We start from the raw sequence: 26,224 nt of genomic DNA on the forward strand, positions 1-26,224 counted from the left end.
CTGCCACACTTTCAGATACCACATCCTCACAGAACATCCAGGGGCAGAAAAGAGAGCTTTGTTCTTTATATATATTTTTATATATATATATATATATAAATCCACCCAGCCTGGAGAGATATATATATTCAGTTGTCCCTTGGAATCCTCGGGGGATGGGTTCCAGGCCGATACCAAAATGCACAGATGCTCAAGTCCCTTATCTAAAATGGCATAGAATTTGCATATCACCTATGCACCTCCTCCCGTATACTTTCAGTCATGTCTAGATTACTTATAATACCTAATACAATGTAAATGTTATGCAAATAGTTTTTATACTCTATTGTTTAGGGAATAACGACAAGAAAAAAAGTCTGTACATGTTCAGTACAGACCTACCATCGTAAGCCTTTCGATCCACGGTTGGTTGACTCTGCAGACGCGGAGCCTGTGGACATGGAGGGCCGACTCTGTGTGCGTGTGTGTATATATATTTCTTTACGATGGGGGAGGGCCTCACTAGAAACGCTGAAGCAGACTTCCCTTCCCATCTCGCAGACTGGACCTGGATTTCACACCCACACCTAAACCCATCACCAGCCAGGGAATCACTACTGAACTCAACCCGCTTCACTTCTCACATGTGGCTGGCCCCCAGTCCCACCTCCTCTGATACACTGGACAGGGAGGAGAGTAGCCAGCAAAAAAAAAAAGAAAGAAAGAGGGAAGTTCTATAGGAGGAAAGAAGAGGCAGGTGGCTGTTAAGAAGGCAAACAATTCTTTCCATTTTACACTTTAAGAAACGGAAGTTTTGAGAATTAAGTAACTTATTCAAGGTCATACAACTTGTAAACAGTAGAGTTGGGATTCAAAACAGAGCCCCTACGCCGGCACATTCCAAATCAGGTCAAAGTCACCTGCCCCCTGCAGCCTTCCCTTCCTTCCTGCCCTCCGCCTCCAGGCATTACTCCCCCGGGGGTCAGAGGTTCCTTGTGCCCTCCAAGGCTGCAATGCACTTCTGTTATTTGCTCTCCTAGCCTCCTCCAGGGCAGGGACTAGGTCTCATTCATTTCTTTAGTTCTCTTTTTCCCCCACCCTCTAACACCATGCTTCGTCGCTTGTAAAATAAAGCTCCATCTACTCTCCTCATTAGACTGGATTTTCCTCCTTGGTATAGAGCACATCTCCTTCCTTTTGCCTCTTCCTCAGCCTCACTACCACCCAGAACTCAGCCCTAATATGGGGAAATGTTCAGAATAACTAAGGGCTCAGACTTTGGACACTGACTGGCTAAAGTTTCAATTCTAGCTCTGCCACTTACTAGCCATGTGACTTCAGGCAAATGACTGACCCTATCTCAACCTTAGTCTCCTTACCCATAAAATGAGGATATTTACCACTCAGGGTTATGGGAAGAATTGAATCAGATAGAGTTTAGCACAGCCCTCAATGAATGGGAGTTATTGTTTTTAATTAATATTAAAAAATGAAAATTCCCGTCATCACACTTTGCAGAGCTTTCTCTACATTATCTCGTCTGACCCTCATAATAATGTTATGTGAAGGATGCTCCCTCCCTGTGATGCTGAGGAAACCGAGTCTGAGAGCAGTTAAGAGCCTTGTCTCTTTCAGAGTCCTCTGTTACTTTATGTGGTACATTCTTGGGGTGCTACTCTACCACCATGTGTGTCAGCTGACCCTCCTTGCTGTGGACTGTCTCTGTTATGGGTTGAATTGTGCCCACCCAACCCCCCAAATTCATGTGTTGAAGTCCTAACCTCCAGTACCTCAGAATGTGATCTTATTGGGAAATGGGGTGTTGCAGATGTAACTATATAAGTTAAGATGAGGTCATGTTGGAGTAGGGGGAGTCCTTAATCCAATGTGACTGGTGTCCTTATAAAACAGAGGAAATCTGGACACAGACACACACACAGGGAAAATGCCACATGAAAATGAAGGCAGAGATCAAGGTGATGCTTCTACAAGCCAAGGAAGGCCAAAGGTTGCCCACAAACCACCAGAAGCTAAACGACCAGAAGGGTGGAACAGACTCCTCCTCACAGCCTCAGAAGGAACCAACCCTGCTGACACCTTGACCTCAGACTCCTCACTTCCAGAACTGTGAGACAGTACATTCCCGTTCAAACCACTCAGTTGGTGGTACTTTGTTATGGCAGCTCCAGCAAACTAGTACAATATCCTCCGGCAGGGGGCTATAAATTTGATTATGAACCCACTTCAGCTGGAGTTGCTTTTTCCTCTGGGACTCTCATTCACTTCTGCTGGGCACCCACAAGTTTCACTACGTTTTACATTAATTTCATGGCTTGAAATTCTTGCACCCCCTAAACTAGAATCGTCTGAATTCAGAAAGGCTTCTGATTCTCACTTATACCTTATTTTCTCCCCTGAGCTCGTAGCAGAGAACAGCTTCCTTACTTCCTGATCTGATGGGAGGAGTCTGTTTAGTCTCCCTCACACTGAAGGGCCTCACTTCCAAATCCACCCTTTACGCAGAAATCTGTGTTTTAGTTCCCCCAACGTCTGAGTCCAAGCCTGTATCTCCCGTGCCCTGTTGGCATGGAAACCTCAGCTAGGAGGGTGTCTGTCTGGGTCCGGTCCCACCCTGCCTGCCGCTGGGTCAACTCATGGGTTTGTCACCCAGCTCTGAGTTACAGTTTATATTTTATCACCTGGGGTTTTGGGGTTTCTTCTTTAGATCTTAGATAAAAATTAATAATCTTGTTCTGTTACATCTTGTTTATTTTATCCAGCATGTCTTTTCCTGTGGGAGTGGCAAAGGGGGATTAAAGCAGTCTGCTATGTTGCCAAAAATGGAAGTCTCTGGAGTAGTTATTACAGAGAAGCTCTTTTTCTTGGGGTAGTTCGCACATCTAGGTGGGTGTTTTGCTTTGTAGGGGATCAGAATTTGCCACTCCAAAATGTGTCTCTTTGGCTTAATTATTTTTAAGAATGAAAGATTCAGAAAGAAACTTTGACCTTCCCCCTAATTGCCTAAAAGAATTTAAGATAGAAAGCCTGTTCCAGGAAGGAGCTAATACCTTAAGATAGCTACAGTATAATATGAACTAGGTGTGGTAGAGAGGAAGGCACCTAGCAAGGCCCATTTTTATCAAAGTCCTCTCTCATTGTCTATAGATGGCTCTGCAAAGGTTTGTTTACCAAACAATTGCATTTCCATCTCCGTGTGAATTGCTTCCCTCCCCTTTGAAGTCCCAAACCACTACCCCCAACATCCTCCTTTGTCTTTAGCTGAAGATGGTATTTAAGGTGGTGGCTTTAGCCATTTTGGTGAGTTACTCAGTTTTCCTGGGTTTCTCCTGTGTAGACATGTTATTAAACTTGTTTGACTTTCTCCTGTTATTGTTTCATGTCAGTTGAATTCTTAGACCAGCCAGAAGAACCTAGAGGGTGGAGGAATATTCTTCTTTCTCTACACTTTCTTCTCAGGGCATGGTGGCACTGGTCAGCTAAGCCGTGTGTGCATGTGGGTGGGACAGGGTGTTCCACAGTCTGGAAGGAGCCCCCTCTGGGGCTGAGGTTGCTGGCACAGGACAGCCTTGAGTGTAACCTTCTTCCCCACTGCATCCATTCCTGTCAGGAGCTTTCAATACTCATGAGAAATCTGAGAACACTGCTGGACTGCAACTGAGTCCCAAACCACCTGAAAAGCTTTTCGATTTCTCCTCTCCTAGGGAGGATAGACATAAGGGAGCCAAGTACAGAAAATCCTAACAACTGATGTCAGGGTTAGAGCCATCACAAATAACTCACTAAATCCATAATCTGTGTTAACGATCATAATTAAGAGGACCTGCCCATTCTCATTAGCATTATTTCCATCGTGAGTTTAAGATACCCAAGCCCATGAGGCAGCCCAATATCTCATGTGAGGGAAGTCGAGGATCTGTGACTTCAAGCCCTCTTGAGAAGCTGAAGTTCCCCTCAAGTGTTCTTAGCAATCCCATCTGCATCTGCGAGATTGGCACTGTGATGCTTCCGCCAGCTACTCAGCCAGCGTAAGACATATCAGAATAGCCTTGTGTCACATCACAGTGAAAATCAAGTCTGGGCCCTGGATGTGCCTCTAAGAGAGGAAACTTGTTTGAGTTCCCTATCAAGAGAAATGAGAGCTTCCATACTGCTTTGTAGTTGTAGAGGTCATTCTGAAAGCTGACCCAGCGGCATCAAAATAACTCATCTCCATTGAATAGCTGTAAGAATCAATGGTTTAGTTATGGGAGCATCAGACGAGAGAGGACGCGGCCCTTGTCCTGCTTTCCTACCCATGCAGATGTAAAAAATTATACATAATAGTTTCACACTTTCTGGACAGAAGTAATGTCACTCACTTCTGAAATGAAAATAGAACCGGCTCCAGCCCCAATCTCCCAGATTGTCGGGAAATGGCTCCTTTGTCATCCACCTCGATCCATCTCCCTCTTTCTCCAAGAACCCTATGGCTAAGTCCCAGAAGACGTGTCCAACAGCCTTTCTCAAAAAGAAGAGAGACATGATAAGAGGGTTCTGGCTGTTGATACAGCAGAGATGTTCCTGCTCCTCCAGCTTCAGAGGGGAACTGAAGCTCCGTGTCTCTGGGGCTGCAGCCCAGGGAGGTAGAGGCTGCCACAGCCTGGTCCCTGCTTAAGCCAGCAGGGCTTTTTGAAGGAGGGCTGCTCTGAGCGACCATAGTCACTCTGTGTGACCTCAGACACCAGTGCTCCTTGCACGGGTCCCAAGATCTTGTTTGTCTCCTTAAATCCTATCAGATCCCTGCTGACCCCTCTGAGGTCCTGCTCAGAAGGAGTGATTGCATCTACTCCCAGCCAAACTCTGAGTCTCCTGCTCTTCCCCATCCTTGGCATTTCCTCCAAGGCCAGGCTGCTGCCAGCTTTTTAACCGCCTGAAGCCCAAAGGGCCCTCCTGACCTCTTCTGTTTCAATAGTTTGAGCACACCAGGAAGGTTCTGCATTTTCAGCACAAAAAGAGAGCCGCTCACCTCCTGAGAGACAAGGGGGATCCAAACTTCAGGAACACAAAGGCCTATTTGCCACCCTGGGAGGGTAGTCAGGACAATACCTTTCATTCCTCCTCGAAGAGTTTCCATCTCTTTTCCCAGTAGAGAAAAGAGGACTTTTACTGCAGCAGGGACACATACACACATGCAAGTTAAAAGTCCCACAGGGTCCTCCTAATTGACTATTGCTAAAATGTATTGAAACATCTCTGCTATCTTTAACACGGTAGGGCGAATATATTTTAGTTTTTTATTTTTTGTGGCTCAGTTAGCTATCTGGTTCTGCCATCGTATAGGAAGGAGCACCATGAGGCAGGGGTGGGATAGAGAGGGAGCACCGTGATTACCTACACTTAGCTCCAAACTTAAAATCGTGTAAGTTTTGTTCTGCTTGCCAGAGTTTTTTCTGTCCTCAGGCTACCAGCCAGTTCTTCTCTGCTGTCAACATGTCAATTTTCTTCTTCAATTAATACACTGCTTCTAAGCTATGCCTAGGAAATGAATCGGTAAGAGAAACTGATTAACACTGAGTATGAAAGGAGGGTAAATTGTTGCTGAGTGAGGTTTCTATGTCCCTTTCTGCATAACTGTCACAGCTTAAACTTTAGGATGTTGATTTGAGCTAAATTTTTTAAGAGTGCTCTTTCCTTTTCTCTTGGACATTTTTTATATTTTGGAAACTTGAGGTTTCCTATATATGATATTTTAAATGTTAGTGGAGTGTGACTATATATTTCTTCTCAGAGATTCCACAATTTAACACCTAATCTCATGCATACAAGTGTGCATTAGGGCCCCCTCCCATTTTTCCTTTCTGTGTGCCCCCTCTCCCATCTACTATTGTCCTGTTCCCTTCTCCCCAAGCATTCATGCTGGCAGTATGTTGTAATGAAACAAAATTGGCTTTTTAAGTTGGACCACTAAATTCCTAATTTTTCTTAGCACATGGCTGCTCTGAACCTCAATCATTAGCTATTAGAGTGTTGTGAAAATTGAAAGTGATAATGCTTGTGAAAGCGTTTTCTAAAAATGTGTTCATTATCTAATGTAACATTCTCACAGGTCCTTCTTGCTAACATTTACTGCGACTGACTCGCAAGGACAGATACTGAGTTAGGCTTTATAGTTTTTTCTCATTTAATTCTCACCAAAAAATCCTAATTTATGCTAATAATAATGCCAATTATTATCCTCATTTTGAGAATGAGGAAATTGACACTTAGAAAGGTCATGCAGCTCATAAATGTTAGAGGAAGGGTTTAAGCTCAGGCGGGAGGACTCCAGGTCCCAGCTGGGCGTCTCCACACAGTGACAGAATTCAGATATTTTGGCTGGCAGGGGTCACGGCAAGAGAAGGGGTGATTTAGGGGAGGAGATTAGCAAAGGCCTCTCAGGTCACACGCCAGTGCATGGCTGTCTGTGCACCTCTATCTATTCAGGCCCCGAGGCAGCCCTGGCCCCCAGTTTCCATGGCCAGCCTTCAGAGTACCACTTCAAGAATAATTCAAACTCCCTTCCAGGTGGAGGGGTAATGCCCATCTCCTGCACGCGCCATGTCGAATTTCTACGGCTGCCCATTATGTAGCTGGCACTGTAAATTTTCCACGGTGGAGTGGGGCAAGCAGGGGTCCCACACCCGTGGATACATATCTGGTGTCTCGGTCGTCCCAGCCAGCAGTTGATAATCTAATAGAAACCTATAGTTCTGAGCTGCTGATAGAGCCCAAAGTCACCAATTTACAACCATTTTCTTTGCCTGCTCATTTCCTCCAGCTGTGCACCTGCTCAATCTCTCTCTGTGTGAAAAGCCCCAGGATCAAAAAGGATATTGAGTCATAATCTAATAATTTAAAGAACTCAGAAATGACTGCAATCTTGTTTGAGCTTTTCTTATAATCTGGACCATGTGAACAAAACAGGATTGCTAAAGAGTGGACTATAATCTGAGGCCGAGAGGGGCTTCACTAGGTGGAACTGTCACGTTCCAGCCAGAAAGTATTGCTGCTTCTCTCCCATAGTTCTCCACTTTACGCCATCATTTATTGACTTGCCAGAACTGGAAGGAATTTAAAAAAACTAATGGTAGTAATAAACATTCTTTTTAGGCAATAAACAACGTGGATAGTAAATCCTCACAATAAGCATCATCCCTATTTGACAGTAAAGTAATTGAGGTTCAAGGACTTATCAGAGGTCATATACCCAGGAGGTGAAAGATAAGGATTCAAACCCAGGTCCAGCCAGGTGCTTGCCCCCTGGACCACACTGCCTCTCAGACCCACCCTCACCAGTCAGGGAATCCGTTGGGTAACGGGACTGCGCCCACCATGCCTGGTCAGAATCTCAATACCATATGTGACAAGATGAATTACCCTGACTCTAAAATACCCAGCCAGGTCACTGTTTTCTCACCCTGATTCATTGAAATGGGAGAGGCGTCATTAAGGCACACGAGCCTTTGCCTGAGAAACCAGAGCCTGCTGCTAACAGCCACCTAAGACAGCAGTGCCTTGCTTTCTGCGGAAACTAGATTTTAAAGCCAGCAACAAATGCACTCACTCAGGAGGACCCCTTCTCCCTACCCCTCCTTAAATCCCTAAAGTGAGTTTCTATTTCCCATTAATCTTTATGCCCAGAATTTTATTCCCAGGATCGTCCTAACTCAGGGAAGAAACTGAAGGTTGGAGTTCGCATAAAAACATGTGCTTCTCATTAACTTGTCTGGAGCATGAGTTGTAACCTGCCCAACTTCAACACTTGGAATAGAAGCACAGCACATAGTCTGAAAAATACAATTAATGCTATATCCCCATTATGTCCCTGACTCCTCAGGATCTCTGGCTCCCTACTGATTCATCAGACCCAAAATAAATGCCACAATCTGGCATTCAAGGTCTTCAGTTAGCTGTGTCTCCAGGTCTCTACATTCAAGCCTGGCTGCTCCCCCAAAAGCTCCTAGCTCCGCAGGAAGGCTGCCCCTCCCCCAGACTCTCCCCATCTTGGTGCCTCAGCTCGTGTCTGAACACCCTCTCACCTCCATGTTCCTCCTCTAACTCCATCATTTCTTTTAAGACTCAAAAGACAAGACTCCACGAAGCCCTTCCTGACCAGCCCCTGTGCCTACCTTTCTTTTTATTAGCACTTATTCAGTAGACCAATGTTCGCAGAGCACCTCCCGTGGTCATTAAGCCCTTCTTTGGCCAACATGTACTGAGCCCTTCCTATGTGCTGGGCGCTGTGGTAGGTGCTTCACATTTTACCCTATTGTTCTGCTCCCCTTTACAGGAAACCTCCTCAAAGGAGTTGTTTATCCTTCTGTCTCAATTCCTGTCCTCTCATGCTCTGTTTTTCCTGTGTGAGGAAGATTCAACCTGAGCTAATATCCGTTGCCAATCTTCCTCTTTTTGCTGAGGAAGATTGGCCCAGGGCTAACATCCATGCCCATCTTCTTCTAATTTATATGTGGGAGACCACCACAGCATGGCTTGATAAGCGGTGCGTAGGTTCACACCTGGGATCCAAACCTGTGAACCCCTGGCTGCCGAAGCAGAGTGCATGAACTTAACCACTAGGCCACCAGGCCGGTCCCTCTCATGCTCTTTTGAACCAACTTCAAACAGACTCTTGCCCCCACCTCTCCACTGAAATTGTTCTTTTCAAGGTCACTAATGATTTCTGTGCTGCTAAATCCAATGGTCAATTTCCAGTCCTCTTCTTCATTGACCTTTCAACAGTATCTGATACAGGCATCTGACTGCATCATATCTTCTTATAATGAGTAAGTTTTATTTAAAAGAAGTTAGATAATATTCCAAAAACATTTTCTTCATATTTGATCTTATAAGATAAAGGCTGAATAAATATATACACACACACACACACACACACAAAATCACTATAATTGTGTCAGCTACAATTGTAATCTGATATAAGGGTAGCTACTCAAAGAACTAGTGTTGCTGCTAGCAATGTATTTTTTCCCCCAAATAGTAATTTTTGATAGAATTCTGAACAAAGTACTATGTTCCTTTGATTTAAATGATTAAATATTAAATGTTTATTAAGCCTTACTAAGAATATTTTATAAAGTGGGAATAGAATCTAGGGGGGCCAGCCCAGTGGCACAAGCAGTTGGGTGCACGTGTTCCGCTTGGGCGGCCTGGGGTTCGCAGGTTCGGATCCTGGGCGCACACCGACGCACTGCTTGCCAAGCCATGCTATGGCGGTGTCCCATATAAAAAGTAGAGGAAGATGGGCACAGATGTTAGCCCCAGGCCAATCTTCCTCAGCAAAAAAAAGAGAAGGATTGGCATCAGATGTTAGCTCAGGGCTGATCTTCCTCACAAAAAAAAAAAAAGAAAGAAAGAAATAGAGTCTAGGCTCAAATAATTTAAATAATTTTAAATGTTTTTTTTCACTTAAGTGAATGCCTGAGAGGACATCAAAAGTTCTGTGGGCCATGAGATGTCCTTTTTGTGTGATATTGTCCCCTACATTGCAGGAGGTCTAATATCCCTGGCTCCCTCCAATCATTGTAAAAACCAAAAGTGCCCCTTAAAATTTCCACAGTGCTCCTTCAGGGGTGATACCATGTGGGGAGACAATTCTCCATGGTCTCTTGCATTTCTGCACAGCTCATGAGCAGAGGTGCTGACTGGCTTTATTCTAGACTGTCTTTTCAAGGTTGTTTGTGTAGCAACCAGCTTTGGAACATAGAGATAGTGTCCCCCTCAGAGCACAGGGTAGTCACACTTATTGTCCACTACAAAAGATTCAGGTCTCCTCAGCCTGGGTTCCTTTCCTATCATGCAACGCATTGTGTGTGCAGGCATCTCTGGCCCTCTTCACGCTGCCTTGGGGACTTGAGACTCAGGGAACTGGGGCAGGGAAATGTGGGTACTTTGGCTATTGCTATTGTTGTGAGTAATAAAGACCTTTGTCTATGACCCCAGAGGCTCGTGTCTTCTCCCAGCATCCATGGGGCTGTGGTAGGCTGACTTGGTGACTTGTAAATAAGGCAAAACTCAGATCCCTCACAGTTCTTGTTAATCGCTCCACTGAAAATCACTAGAACACTATGCTAACTCCCAAATCTATATTTTAGTCTTGACCTCTCCCTGAACTTCAGACATTTATAACCAATTGTTATCAATACCTGAATGTCAAAAACAGGCATCTCAAACTTAAAATGTTCCAAATAAACTCCTTATCCTTCCTCCAAATCCTTTTCCCCCTGAAGCCTTTGCCATCTCCAATAAATGCATTTTCATTAATAAAAGGCAAATTCATCTTTCCAATTCCTCAGGCTAAAAATCTTGCTGCCATTGTTGATGCCTCTCTTTCTCTCACACCACACATCTAATCGATCTCTCAATCCTCTTGACAATACTTCAGAAAACATTCAAAATCTGACCACTTCTCACCGTCTTCACCTCTCTCACCCTGGTCCCACCACCATCAACTCCCATCTGGATAACTGTCATCGCCCTAACTGGTCTCTTCCCCAGATGTCTGCATGACTCACTAGCTCACTTCACTTCTTTCAGGTCTCTGCTCAAATGTTACCATTATATAGGCCTTCACTGATGGCCCTATTTAGAGAGCAACCCCTTACAGGCCTGGCACATCCTATTCCCTTTCTCTGCTATATTTTTTTCTCTAGCCTTTACCAGCATCTAATATATACACACATTGCTTGCTTATTTCTTTTATTATTTACCTCCTCCCACTAAAATGTAATTATTTGTTGAATGAATGAATCAATCGACATAATCTTCACAATGCACCCCTATAATTCCAAAAGTAAAATTTGAAACAGCCTTTACAACTGACTTGCTCATAACATGTGTGGAGGGACAGGATCACATGCCATGAAACAACTAACAAACAAACTTGAAACCAGGAAGCCTGGGTTCAGATCCTAGTTATGCTATTGACTAGCCCTCTACTACTGGGAAAGATAATAATGCTGACCCACAGTTACTTCGTTTGTTAAACAAGTATTAAGAGCACATTCTCCACCTATCCCAAGGGTTGTAGTCATTGTCAAACGAAGTAAGATATCCAAAAGAGCTCTTCAAACTGTACAGCACCGTGAGAATTTAAGTTTTATGGTTCCTATCTTTAAAACATACCATATTTTTCATTTCCACTGCCAGTTACAGCCTATGTGATCTCGATCTCCAAGCATTCCTGCACTTTCTTGTATACCTGTCTTGTGTCAAGCAGTTCTGTGTGTATTAAATGTCTCTGCCCCAGCTCAGATCCCCTCTACAAAGGCTCTCAGGTCCTAAGATAGAATTGCTTTCCCATTCCCCTACATTCTGTTGGAATGCAGGCTTTTCAGGGTGTGCCTTCTATTAAACTGTTCTTTAGCAGCTCCTGGACTGCAGGAATTGGGCTGTATTCAGCTCCTAACAGTGTGGTTATGGCACAGACTCTAGTTGGAGGAATGAGTGTGACCTGTCCAGGTGCAAGCTGGAAGCAATTTATTCTTTCTCACCATGGACCTGCTATAAACCCGCTCCGTGGAACTGATTTTTTTGTTCGCAGGCCAAAATCTCAGTCACTCAAATAATAAAGGTCTAGTCTGGTATAATCATCAAATAATCCAGTCCAATTCATACACAATATCTAAACTCTAAACTTTTGTCTAGTTTAAAACGCCCTATCTCCTAGCTTGGGCTGCTTTAGGCTGAGAAGTCTGCCAAGGTGGTGGAGGTGGCTGCAACAGGGCCTACGGTCAGCTTCTCTCTCTTTCTCGCTTCACCTCTGCCCACTCTCTAGCTGCCCTTTCTGGTCCCTCCCTGGTTGGGCCCAGGGAAGAGGAGATTAGGGAAAGGAGCAGAGTCTTATGAGGGTGGTATAGTTGTCTATGCCCTCTGTGTGATCCTCTCTCTCTAGAGATGCCTTCATGGCTTCCTCAGAGATCATGCACTGAGGCTACCCCTAACGCTGGCAATGCCTCCAGATGGCCACTTTCAACTCCTCCTCTGTCACCCCTCCTGGGGGTCTTCTAGGGGTAGAACTCTTGAAGAAGCCCAGTCCAGCTGGCTTCCACAGGGTCATTGCAGATCCTGGACACAACTGCCATTGCTCTTCTATCGGTGAGCGCGCACCTCACCTCCCCTCTCCCACGTCCCCCAACTCTGCGCTAGGCAGGTGCAGCCTCATGAGAGTCTCTTGTCACAGAGTTGGACATAACCTCTCCATCCCTCCAGAGAACACATACCCTCCTCTCCACATAGCACCTTGAAGCCCCTCTCACCTGGCTTGAGGTGAGGGGACAGCACCTTCATCCCTCCCACTAGCCGGTGGCGATGGCGTACAGAGAATGCACAGGACACTGACAATTTTCTGCAAAGAAATCTCCACTTTTCAACCTCTTGTCAACCTCAGCTTCTTATATGGGCTAGAGCTGGCTGATGGCAAAGGCCTGCAGCATGCCTCCAGGCCTTCCCTTTGAAAGTCTTGCACAGAGGCTCCAGCACCTCCCCTTGGAATGACAATGGGATTTCCCACCAATGGTTTTATTACTAGCCTTTGAACCCTCTGCTGAATCTCAGAGACCAAAGGATGATTACAGTTAAGATCCTGTTTCAAATGTTTGTTGAATTGAATACCAAAAATGGAAATGACAATTGAATACCAAAAATACCAAAATGGAAGATATGGCTCCAAATGAGGTCTTCTACTCTTGAGACAAGTCCAGAAGACCAACTCTGCTAAGAACAGAGCATCTGATGAATTCTTAAGCTCCTTTCTGGGAAAGTCTTCAACCAGAAGACCGGGGAAGCAGTGAAGGAAATGTCTTTGAAAGAAGAGATTTTTGGTGATGTGGATGTGACAGGACACTTGGAAAAGATGACCACACTTTGCAACAAGGACAGGAACAGGGGGGATAGTCAGTCCAGGACTGGTTCTATCCAGGACACTAGGGCCCTGTTATGACAGGAAAGAATTGCCTCTACTGCGGACTGCCTGTGGCAATCCTAAACTTCCTTTCTTAAACATCAGTATTGACCGGCAGCTCCCTTCTTTTTGCTCCCAAACTCCATATCCCAGTAGAAATTCCTGGGAATCAGCTCTCACCAGCTTAGGGACCGGAATAAATGGGAGAAACAGAAACAGGCATGAGGGACACTAACTACCATTATTCAAGCACATACAATGATCTACACACTTGCCTATTACAATACAAGTCATTTAATCTTTACAATTATTCTGAAAAGTAGACAGAATTAGCCCCATGGGCAAACTGAGGCTCTAACTGATTAAGAGATTTACCCATGAAAACACAGATAGAAGAAACGGGATAGGTACAACTTACTAAACCCAGAACATTCCCTGGACTTCCCTGCCAGTGCTCACACTGTGTGCTCCACCTGAAAGACCACTGCTCACCCCTACCTGTCCAGATCCCACTATTCTTAAAAGGGCAGCCCCCATCTAACTTCTTGCATACAGCAGTCTTTATTCCCTCCAAGGTGGAAGCAATTGCTCCTTCCCTGATCTGATGAAAATCTGTACCTCTTTCATGACATGTCACAGTCCCCTTCCTAACGTGGGCATGTCATCTTATTTCTTCTACCACAACATAAAATCCTTCAGGGCAGTGACAGTGTTTTATTCACCTTGGTATTACCCAAAGCATATAATAAAAGCATCAGAGCAAGTTTCTTGTTTATGGTAGGCATTCAACACATGTTTGTTGAATGAAGAACACAGAGGCATTGCAAAAGATGAAATCTCAGGGATTCTGGTACCAGAGCCCCTTGTTTGCAGCTCAAATGAACAAGATCTGAGGCTTTCGCTGTCATCAAAAGTAAACGCTGGCCTGTCTCCAGAGGGCATCTACCCCATCCTGGCTTCTGCTTCAAAGTTTCCCCTAAGTCCCAATTGCAGCCCTCTTGATCTTTCCCTGTTTGCTCATTAAAGTTAATTTGGGACATGAAAAGATCCAGAACCGAATATTTCATTAAGGCCAGGTCTTCTTAATGCAGCAACTGCAGACAAAACATAAAAATAGGGCAGAGGTTGCCAATACGAGGCCAGTGCATGCAGCACCTTTTAAACCCAGGGCCCTCTGTTCACAGACTGACAACTTCAGTCACCATTGGGGATGCTAAGAATATCAAGAGAAGTAGATTATGTCTCTTCATAGAGATATCATGTGTCTGCAAGGAGCTCTACTGCTCTCGGCGGTTGCGGGTGGGGGGGGTGGGATAAAGAAAATTTGTGTGAAAACAGTCTTGTCTAGATTCCTGGGTAGGTAGGAACTAAGATACTTCTTAACAATATTAGCTACCATTTTCTGAGTTCTTACTGTGTGGCAAGGACTGTCCTAAGTGTTTTGACATGAATTATCTCTTCTAATCCTCACAGTAACCCTCTAAGTGATACTATTATTGACCCCATATGAGGAAAATGGGGCTTAGAGAAGTTAAGTTACTGAACTGAGATCATGTAACTATTGAATGGCAGAGAAGGTGACAAAACTGAGTTTCCAACCATGGCAGAGTATTCCTAGAGTCTGTTCTACTAACCACTTCACCCTATTGTTTCTTAGGATATCTCAAAATGTCCTAGTCTTTCTAAGCAGGCAGAAAAGACACTAACCAATAATGTTGAATTAGCTGGTGCTGCTCTGTATGAGGTACAGGTGAGGTGAGGCCTTGATTTTTTACTAAATTTCATATATAAAAATTCATTTATTTGAGGAACAAAAGAATAGAGGTTGTCATATAAACTACAGGTGCTATGAGAACCCAAGGACAACTGTGCCTGTGTGACGTGACTGTATGGCATGTCAAGGTTCCAAGATTCAGCAGGATTGTTTGTAAAGTTTTACAAAGCTGAAGCTGGAGGGGTGAGGAAAGTTGGAGAACATGGAAACACAGTAATGTGTCACCAATTTCAAGTTCCCATAACCTTCAATTCTAACAGACATATTTTTGTTTCCATGGAAGTCTTAATTCTAATAAATGTAAGTTACTCATTCCTATGGAAATATTTTTAAAGGAGGAACTGGGGTCAGAACCGAAAAAGGAACATGGAAGCATAAAACAAAATATTAAAAATAAGTCCAAATATATCAATGAGCATGATAAATTTAAGTATCTTAAATTCTCCTGTCAAAATAACACAGATTTATAGAACAGGTTAAAATACCAAGTCAAGCTACATGCTGATTACAAGACACATGCTTAAACAACTGGGCACAGAAAGGTTTAAAATATAGGCATAAAAGTATGCTAGAGGGGCCAGCCTGGTGGTGTAGTGGTTAAGTTTGCATGCTCTGCTTTGGTGGCCCGGGGTTCGCAGGATTGGATCCCGGGCACGGACCTACATACCGCACATCAAGCCACGCTGTGGAGGCATCCAACATACAAAATAGAAGAAGATTGGCACAGATGTTAGCTCAGGGCTAATCTTCCTCAAGCAAAAAGAGGAAGACTGGCAACAGATGTTAGCTCAGGGCTAGTCTTCCTCATCAAAAAAAAGGTATGCTAGAAAATAATAGAAGAAAGTAGATGTTATAATGCTAATATCAGACAAAAGTAAACTAAAGATGAGAATCATTAACAATTAAAAGGGACAAATATTTTCCTATTTCTATTATATTTAATTTACCAAGAAGATATAACAATTATGAATTTTAATGCATTAACATTGTGGCATCTATATGCATAAAATAAAAACTGATAGAAGTAAAAAGAGAAATGAAGAAATCCAGAGTTATGTTCAAAGAACATAACATACCTATCTCAGAAATCATCACATCATACAAAAATTAATAGGAATATAGAATATTTGAATACTTCTCACAGAAAATTTATGAAGAAAAACAACACTTTTAAAAAGTAGAAATAACATCAACATAAAAAGGATAATAAAAGAAAAAAGGGCACAATTTATTTGGAAATTAAAAGATGCTCTTCTAGATAACTTGGGTTAAAGAGAAAATAAATAGAGAAATAGGAAAATTATTCAAAAGTGAATGATAATGAGAGCACTCTATAAACCATAACTTGTGGGGTGTAGCCAGAGTGACTCAGATAAAAGAGGAAGTCACCTTGCCCTTCCACTGAGCCTTCAGAATCCTTACACTAGAGCTGCACCATTCAATACAAGGGCCACTATCCACATGTGGCTAGTCAAATTTACATTCATTAAAATTAAAAATCAGATCCCTAGTTGCACTGGCCACATTTCAAGTGCTCAGTAGCCACAGGTGGCTAGAAGTTATCATACTGGACAGCACAGATTACAGCAAATTCCCACCATTGCAGAAAATTCTATTTGGCAGTGCTTCTGGACTCAGTGGTGGCCAGGGAAATTCTACTATGTCAACTTCACTGACTGTAGGCCACCATTGAGTCCTGGTTTCAATTGGCCAACCTAGCAGACTATTTATATGATTCCCAGATGCTCAAGCCACATATTAAACCTAGAATCTCAGGAAAGTACACTCATATTGATAAATGTGGCTCAATCAACTCTTTAATTTCATTTTACATGGTCAGACACCTTTAGAATTCATTCACATCATGCTCCCCACACACTGGCCAGTACTAACTGGTGAGGTCTTACAGTTCTTTTGGCATATCAATTTCCTCTCCCTCTTTAGACTAGGTCTTGTACATCCTTGTCTGGGCTATACTGGGATATATTCTTGTTAGGGACATGGAGGTAATAAGAGTGGTGGGAGTGGGTCCTACAAAGACTGGCATACCCTTGTGATAGAACTCTCCCAAGTGCAGTCATTGAAAGGTGTTTATGCAGAGGACAACTTTTTCTCTCAGGTGGGAAGAGGGGTTTCCTCCATCAGAAAGGGAGGTCCAATGGAATTGGGGAGTTTAAAGATCTCAGTCTCACCTGTTTCCTTGTCCTAAATCTCAGGATCCCACTCCTTCTCCCACAAGTGTCCTTGTCTTAGCATTAGAGACTGGTACGGCAAGCATTTAATTGGCCCTGCCATTCTATAAGCTATATAATATAACACTGGATTCTTAGTCATATCTGCCCTGCAACGATAAGAAATGAAGGATTCCTTTAAAGTTGGTATAAAGGCTTTTGAAAGAACCTGACGCTAAAACTTTCCCTGAGTTACTAACAGTTTTCTAGGACATATCTAGGGATGATTCTGATTAACCTTGAACTTCCCCCATGAACAACATTGAAATCTTCTAAAATGCACTCTTACACATCACTCAGCACGACATTTTCTAGTTCTAAATAATTCTCTAACTAATGCAAATTTGTATATTTCATGTGTGTGTATGTGCGTAGAACACTTAACTACATTGTAAGCTTTGTGAGGACAAGATTATCTCATAGCATTTAGTAAATTCATGTTTACTAAATTTCTGAGGACTTTCTTGCTCACTCTGGCATTTCATACCAGACAAGCGGCAGTGGCTGTGCCTAGGGCCCCTTGAGAATGTGAGGCAGTGGAGGGGGGCAGCTCTGAGGGGAGTCTCACCGTGGAGCAGCCAGGCCATGAAGGACCTCCAAGGGCTCGTGTGATCAAGCTGAGTTTTCCTCATGACACAGCTTTCCAGGCACTCAGTGTCCACAGACCCTTGAGCTGTCTGCCAGTTCTGCTAATCATTCACCACCTTTGGCTTCCTTCTCTGCCACTTGTGGGCAGTGTCTGGTTTGGGATGGGTGATTCTTATCTTCAAAGCCTGAGATCAGGATGTTTGTGTTTTAATGAACAACATGTAGCTTTGGTGTCTGGCCAAGGTGTGGACCTGAGCATCGCAGATGGGACCTTAAGTGGGGCTGCTTATCTTGGTACCTGCCGCTTTCAACCTCGCATTGCTGTTGGGTCAGTGCTGCTGTTCTCTCCTCCGCTGGCCACTGCTCACAGCTGCCTGGAGGGTCCCAGAGGTGGATTTAAGGTGGTAGTCAGGATATGAATGGTATCTGCCTGTCCCTCAATGTCCACTATGTGACCCACAGCTCTGAGGTGCTGGAGATAACATTACTACTGAGCCAAAACAGCCTTTTCTGACACCTGCAGTCCATTCTCGCTAGAACTGCACTGCTCAAAAACATGAACTTGCTCTTTGTTGATGGTAAATACTTAGTGGAGCAATGGACTTTGCTGCACAGAGGGCCACTTCACCTCAGAGCAGCTCAACGATTTCCCAGAGCAAAGGCAAGGACCAAAGAGAGTGGCAGAGATTTCTCCTCCCTGGTCCTCTTATCCCAATGTCATACCCACCGCTTCCCTTTGTACCTCCTCTGCCTGAGCATTCAGCTCTTTGAAGTTTTCTGGCTGTTCTGACCACTAGCTAAAAAGGAAAAATTTTGGTGTAACAAAATTGCTCCCTTCTATGCAACAACACCCACCCTCCTTCCCTCTCCCGCCCCCTTTTCCTCTCCCTCTCTCTCCTCTCTCTGTCTTTCTCCACGTAGAGAACACAGATGCCAGTGCTCTTTCCTTTCTCTAATAGAGCAACTGAAGCTCTGCTCATTAGAGGGAAATTGGGACTGGAATCCTGGTCTCTCAATTTCCAGTGGTTTTATTTTTTCATTTCACAACCCTGCCTTCCTAAAGCCAGAGTTCTACGGCAAAATGTTAACAGTGGTTATCATCAGGTTTGGCATTGCAAGTGCTTATTTTCCTCTCATTTTTTGCTTACGGATTTTTCCAAATTTTTCTATAAAGACTGTGTATTAGTTTTGCATTAGCTAGGGTGAACTAGCTGCTATAACAAACAAATGTGAAAATTTCCACGGCTTAACCAGAATAACTCTATTTCTTGACCATATATAGTCCAAAATGAGTGTTCCTGAACAATGTATGGACCTCCTAGAAGGAATCCAGGAAACCTCTTCCTTCCGTCTTGGGGCTCCTCCATCCTCAACAACATATGACTTTCAAGTAAGCTGTGATATTCTGTATAAAGCCGGAGGAAAGGGAAATAGCATGGAAGAGTGTGTGAGGGCAGATTTTATGGGTGAGACCAGAAAGTAATATATATCTCTCCTATTCACACTCCATTGGCTAGAACTCAGCTGCAAGGCTGCATCTAACTGCAGGGCGGGGTGGGAAATGCAGTTTATCAGCATACAAAGGAAGAAAAGGAAACGAATACGGTGAATTGCTAGCCAATCTATGCCACACTGTAAAAAAAAAAAAGCTGAAATTCAAATGGAACAAGGAAAGCAAATCCCTCTGTAAAACAATCTTAAGCTCCCTCTCCTACAGCATTTTCACACTCCAAATCCCCACTCTTCCACTGGCAACAAATGGCCTTCATCCTCAAGGGCATGGACAGATTGGATTTTTCTGACATTAAGTGGGTGTAGGAAAGAGAGAGACGTGAATGAGACTAAGGGCTCAGAGACAGTGCTGTAAGCTGAGTGTAAACTCTCTTCCTCCCCACTGGGGGCGCTATCAGCATGTGGCTGCTGCCTCTCTGACCCACAACATTGCTTGTACCGTGAGGACAGATGATTATGCAGAAGACTGTGATGTCAGCACGGTTCAGGTTGAGTGATGAACTTCCTCTCCCCTCAGCACAATTATCAACCCCAGAGAAACTCCCATTCCATATACCTCCTGCAATAAACCCAGATCTATTTGTGGGCCCAGGGCATGCCTCACATTCCCTGTACCTTGCTCTCCACCATCCCATCTAAATGAAGGCTCTTCTCGGATACAGTCCCTCAGATGCAGCTGACTGTCATCTAGTGCCTCGGACTTTTTCTACCTATATGTATTGGACACTTAGCAAATGATAATTAAAGAGAGAACAAAGTTAATGAGCTAATTCACATTCAACAGAAGTAGCTCACTGAATCTACTTGTCTCAACATATCTGCATTTTAATAAGAAATTATATCTTAACATCTCAAAAGGTGGCTTTTCAGGTTCGTCTACTGTCCAGTGGAGAGAGATTTGGGGGCAGGTGAGGAGCTTTTGTGGTGGTCTCCCTAATTTGTCTGTTACAGAAAAACGAAGAAGTCAGGTAGGTGCTCAGTATGTATACATGTGAGCACATCTCCAAATATGTATAAACTTTTATGTTCAGGAAGAATATACTCGCTTTCAATATATGACCAAAGATATGAGTAAGGAGTCTTAAAAGATGTGCAAAGGTTTGTGAGTAACCCGGGCCTTTTCTGGATAATCCCCATGTTCATGCACCTCTCCACTGCTCCTTTAAGCACTGGACAGGAGCAGAAGAAAGCAAGCCATGGGAGAGAGGAGAAGTGTGTCCAGAAACATCTGAAAGGCCCAAACACAGAGCTCATAGAGCATACATTCTCACAGGTACATACTAGGAAATCTTTATCTTCCTTCTTTGGCAGAAGTCCATCAGTTCTCAGTGTATCCGAATGGAATGGAACAATAAGACTCACCTCACCAAAAGTGAAGGCTCCTATCCAAAACTTTCCATTCTGTCTGGGAGTAGTGGGCAGTGGGAGATGATAAAAGTCAGTAGAAGTTAGTTCTCTATATGCAGCCAAAGACTTGAGGGGCCCTCAGGGAGAGGAGAGCAGAGAGGTCCTGAGTTCTGTTCTTCACTCCTTAGTCAGACACACCTATAATTTCAAGGGAAAGTTCAGTGCTCATTTTTACCCAGGGCTAGATCTTTTCTCTTATGGACTGTATCAGGCAACAGTGGTCTTTAAGGCCATGATAGTCAACAACTCTTTCCTGTATCCTTCATGCCCTCCCAGGAATAAGGGTAGATGGGCCAGGCTGTGGAAAATATCCTATAGAGGTTTGCTGAAGATAGTGACTGGCTCCATCTTAACAGTTTACGTGGTCTTTTGTCTGGGTGATGGGATGGTGTTGACAAACAGGGGGCTGCTACCAAGATTTATGTACCCAAATAGGGGCATCACTACATCAAGTTCATCCTCCTCACCCTCAATGGTTGTGTTGATGTCACAAGCAAGAACTTGCTGCCTCAGAGGTGTGTACTCCTAGAAAAAGGTACCCTGGTCCTGACCTTCTCTGTGCTCCTGCTGCTGCTGGTGTCACATGTTCAGGACTCAATAGGGGTGGAGCTGCACATTCATTCTCTGCTCATCTTGGTGGTGTTCCTGCTGATGTTGGTGTTGAACATAGAGCTGTGGGCTCCTGAAACATTTCACCTCTCATTGATTGAGACCTTTCTGTTTCTCATGATGGGCTCCTGGCTGATACAGGCAGCCTTTATTCTGTACAGACCAGTCACCGGCTACCATGGCAGGACGATGACATCAGCGACATCATGTTTATCACCATCTTCTTCTGCTGGCATGTGACGATCAATGCTTTGTGTCTGTTGGGAATCTGTGGTCTCTTCCTTTTGGCATCGTTGTCATAGTCCCAGCTTGAAGGTAGGAAGTGTGCAGAGTTATCCCATGGTTCCACTCTGACCAGTACCCAGAAATGGAACCCCAGCCACATGTATGGAGGCCTTTCAGCCTTTCCACACCACAGGGAACTTTAAGGTAGAGACAGGAAGTGCTCTTTTAGGACAAGAACTATGTCATATACATTTTTATATGCCCTGCTACACTCAGTAGAATCCACAGCAATTAGTAAATTCATATTTATTGAATTCCTTAAAACCTTCTTGCTCATTCTGGTATTTCATGCCAGACAAGTAGCAGTGGCTGTGCCTGGGGCCCCTCAAGAATATGGGATGGGGATTGGGGAGGTAGGTCTGAGGGGAGTCTCACTGTGGAGCAGCCAGGCCATGAAGGACCTCCAAGGGCTCGTGTGGTCAAGCTGAGTTTTCCTCATGACACAGCTTTCCAGGCACTCAGTGTCCACAGACTCTGGAGCTGTCTGCCAGTTCTGCTAATCATTCACCACTTTTGGCTTCCTTTTCGGCTACTTGTGGGCAGTGTCTGCTGTGGGATGGGTGATTGCTATCTTCAAAGTCAGAGATCAGGATGTTTGTGTTTTAATAAACAACATGTAGCTTTGGTGTCTGGCCAAGGTGTGGACCTGAGCATCCCAGATGGGACCTTAAGTGGGGCTGCTTGTCCTTGTACATGCCACTTTCAACCTCGCATTGCTGTTGGGTCAGTGCTGCTGTTCTCTCCTCCACTGGCCACTAGCTCATAGCTGCCAGGGACAACTATGGAGACGAGTGTGGGAGCTGGAGTAAGGTCTGCTGCCCCTACTTCACTTGGACCACAGCCTCAAAGTACCAGAAGCAATATTAGTGTGACCAGATGCAGCTCCTCTGAGGACTCCAGGCCACGTGTTCTGTGCCCCAGCCCTGCTGATACTCAGAGGAGCGATGGACCCTGTGCTTCTCCCAGAGCAAATCCAAAAACCAAAGGAATCCCTGGCGTTCTCTCCTCCCTCACTCATGTCAGAAATGTCACTCCGAGTTTCGCTTTGAATCTCCTCCCTCTGAGCACTGAGCTCTGCAGTGCTATCCAAGCGTTTTGATAATTCACCAAAAGGGAGAAAGAGACAGGAGAGGAAGATGCTCACTTCTGTGCAACAATATTCACGTCCTTTTATTGTCACTTTAATAGAAAGTTGAACACCCAAGTTTTTCAGATAAAGGGTAGGACATTCAGCAGATCAAGGGAGAACTGGAATGAGAACCCAGATTTCTGACTTGCAGTCAATGCATTTCCACTTCCTCTTGCTGCCTTCCTAAAACTACGTTTCAGGACCTCAGTGGCGACAATGGCCACCTCCTGATTATGGAATTGCAGATGATTTTTAATGTTCTTCTTTTTGCTTATATATTTTACCTGATTTTTCTACCATGACTATACATTAACTGAATAAAAACACCTAAAATTGAAATTTAAAATAAGCAAAGCAAATCCCTTCAGAAAGCAGAATTAAGTTTTGATTTTACAACCTGCGTTCACACTCAATCTCCAGGCTCACCAAATCTCTCAAGAGCAAGAAGCAATCTGAACTATTGACATCCTCAAGGGCAGAGAAATTTAATTTTCTTGGAATTCAGTGGACTGGAGAAAGAGTAGGTACCTGTAGGAGAGTGAAGGCACAGAGACAGTGCTGTGATCTGGGTATAAATTCTCCTCTCCACTAGGGGCACTCTCAGCATCTAAGTGCTGCCTCTCTGCCCCACAGCATTGCTCCTACTGTGAGGACAGATGATTATGCAGAAGACTGTAATGTCAGCATGGTTCACGCTGAGTGACGAACTTCTTCTCCCCTCACCACCATTATCACCCCCTGAGAAAATCCCATTCCATGTACCTCCTGCAATAAACCCAGATCCATCTGTGGGCCCAGGGCATGCCTCACATTCCCTGTACCTTTTCTCTGCCTCTCTGCCTTATACTCAGCTGGCTATTACCCAATACCTAGGGCTCTGTCTTCCAACATGCATTAGACACTAGTCAAGCAATAGATAAATGAAGCTCATGAGCTAATTCACATGGCCACACCAGCTCACTGGAGTCACTCCTCTCGACAGTATCTGAATGTGAAGGATTACATCGTAATCCCTTGCCTTGGTCAGAGATGGATCATGGGAGCAGAGTGATATGGAATATGGATTTCTTATGGCTATTAGAACTTACACATTTGTAGTGAAGAAGTCTATGGCAGGCTGTTGCCTCTCTGCTGTATAACGGGCCGGAGGCCCTTTCAGGTCAATGTGGCAGCAGGCAGGAAGAAGGATGTTACATGAAGTTAGGGAAGAGCAAGCACAAACTGAAACCTGTGAGGACAAACTGGAGCCCGTGTCTGCCTCTCACCACTTCACACTTCAGTGGCAGGTGACCGGCAGAAGAAGCTGGTGCCCTTCATACCCAGAGAAGCTGAGGGAGCTACAGGCCTGGCTGCTGCCCACACCAAGGAGGTGAGCCAGCAGCTCAGTAACAGAATGCAGGAGCTACAGTGGCACCTGGCACCCTCCACCTTCAGAGTATGCTTAGGCTGCTGCTTCACTTCACCTTCACATTCTCATGTCAATTTCTCTTGTAGCCAACCCAACCTGGAGCCACATAGGCAAGCAAATTCTGGGAAGCATAGCTCAAGCTTAGTTAGGTTGACACACTACAAAAAGTCACAGTCCCTAACATCAATATCAAAGGGTAACTTTTCAGATCCACTTACTGGCCAGTAGAGCTGTTGAAGTGGGGGGGCGTGGGAGTGGGGATGTGAAGAGGTAAAGGGAAGAGGTGAAGGGAGCTTTCTTGGTGACCTTCAGAATGTGTCTATCAGAGAGGAATAGAAAAGTCAGATAGGCAGTAAGCATGCATTACATGGTCACATATCCAAATGTTTATAAATATATGTGTCCACAAAGAAAAACTTGGAATTGGACCAAAGTTGTATCTGAGAAGTACTGAAGGATACTCAAGGGCTTGTGAGTGTCCAGGCTTCCTCGAGTCACCTTGGCAATCCCTACCGCCATCCCATGCTCCTCTTTCCTTGTCCTCTGATTGCTGGGTAAGACAAGGGGAAGGAAGTCATGGAGGAAAGGGACAAGTGTGACCAGAAGCACCTCAAGGCCATAAAGAGGAGCCCCTAGAAGCACATTCACCAGTTTTCTTCTTTGGCAGAAGCCAGTTACTTTCCAATGTACCAGAATGGAATGGAACAATGAGGCTTTAGGCCATCAAAGGCGTAGGCTTGTTTCAAGAAACATTTCCTCTCTGTGGGGGAGCAGTGGGTGGGGTGAGATGATAAAAGTTGGTGGAAGGCAATTCTTCCAAAACTCAGACCTTGAAGTGGCTCCGGAAGGTGTGGACGTGTCCGAGTTTTGTCTTTTCTCCTACAGATCTGCAGCTCAATGGGAACCTTTATTGGTCACGTGTATCCAGGGCTGTTTCTAGTCTTCTATGGACTGTATCAGGCAATAGTGGTCTCCAAAGCTGCGATACTCAATGACTCTCTCCTGTATCCTTCATGCCCTCCCAGGAACAAGGGAAGATGGGCCAGGCTGTGGAAAATATCCTGTGGAGGTTTGTTGAAGATGGTGACTGGCTCCATCTTGATAGCTTATGAGATCAGCTGTGTTACAGGGGGGTTGAAGCTGATGAACAGGGAGCTGCCACCGAGATTTATGTACCCCAAACAGTGGCAGCACCTCACCATGTTCATCCTCCTAACCCTCAATGGCTGTGTAGATGTCATGAGCAAGAACTTGTTGCCTCAGAGATGTGTAGTCCTAGAGAAAGGTACCCTGGTCTTGACTTTCTACGTGCTCCTGCTGCTGCTGGTGTCACATGTTCAGGACTCAACAGGGGTAGAGCTGCACATTCATTCTCTGCTCATCTTGGTGGTGTTCCTGCTGATGTTGGTGTTGACCGTAGAGCTGTGGGCTCCTGAAACATTTCACCTCTCATTGATTGAGACCTTTCTGTTTCTCATGATGGGCTCCTGGCTGATACAGGCAGCCTTTATTCTGTACAGACCAGTCACTGGCTACCCATGGCAGGATGATGACATCAGCGACATCATGTTTATCACCACCTTCTTCTGCTGGCATGTGATGATCAATGCTTTGTGCCTGTTGGGAATCTATGGCGTCTCTTCCTTTTGGCATCGTTGTCACAGTCCCAGCTTGAAGCCGACATGGTCTAAAGAAGCTCCACGTGACACGAGCACGGGAGGACCCCTCTACAAATTGCTGCAGGAAGTGGAGCAGGCAGAGAAAGACGAACAGGTTCTTCTCCTTTCAAAGGGCTCACCCTGAGACAGGGCCCAGATGCCTGGCACATCGTCCACCCCATCTTCCTCCTTGTGGGTTCTCTCAGACCTGGGCATTGTACCCTCTTTGGTCCCCAGTTAAGGCAATGGCCATGAAGGAGAGCGGTTGGTCTCTATGTCCTGGTACATCTCCTGTCCCCTGAGCCTCTAATCGCTGAGGAGATGAGGAGAGAGGGGCCCGTGAAAGGGACACTGACGGGATTGGTTGGGTGGGGGCTGTGGGGGGTAACCAGGGGAATAGGAAAGTGTACAAGAAAAGCCTTGCGGGGAGAGAATGCAATTGAGAAAGCCCTCTGAAGGGAGGAGAGCAGAGTCCAGCAGTCATGCTGTCACCAGCTGCTTCAGGCTTTTACTCAAAGAATAAAGACTTCTCACAAATCAAAACTGCAGTGGTGGCTATTTCTGTTTGCCAACTAAAGTGACACCACCATGTGGAAACAGATATGGTACAATTCACTTATCCCACCTGGCTGAAGTGATAAGAATCTCATATATATTTTTTAAATTTGGGTAAATTAGCATTGCTTCAA

At 44.7% G+C, this 26,224-nt stretch overlaps 1 protein-coding gene and 1 pseudogene across 1 annotated transcript; both read left to right on the forward strand.

Annotated features, from left to right (window-relative positions):
* Positions 1-11,993: 11,993 nt before the first annotated feature.
* Positions 11,994-22,207, forward strand: LOC131401885 (transmembrane epididymal protein 1-like; annotated as a pseudogene).
* A 2,567-nt stretch (positions 22,208-24,774) lies between these two features.
* LOC131403801 (transmembrane epididymal protein 1A-like) lies at positions 24,775-25,680 on the forward strand. Its single transcript, XM_058538085.1, has one exon. The coding sequence runs from the start codon at positions 24,775-24,777 to the stop codon at positions 25,678-25,680; it is 906 nt and encodes a 301-aa protein (XP_058394068.1).
* The last annotated feature ends 544 nt before the right edge of the window (positions 25,681-26,224 follow it).

The sequence above is a fragment of the Diceros bicornis genome, chromosome 4, assembly GCF_020826845.1.
Source record: "Diceros bicornis minor isolate mBicDic1 chromosome 4, mDicBic1.mat.cur, whole genome shotgun sequence".
Classification (NCBI taxonomy): Eukaryota; Metazoa; Chordata; class Mammalia; order Perissodactyla; family Rhinocerotidae; genus Diceros; species Diceros bicornis.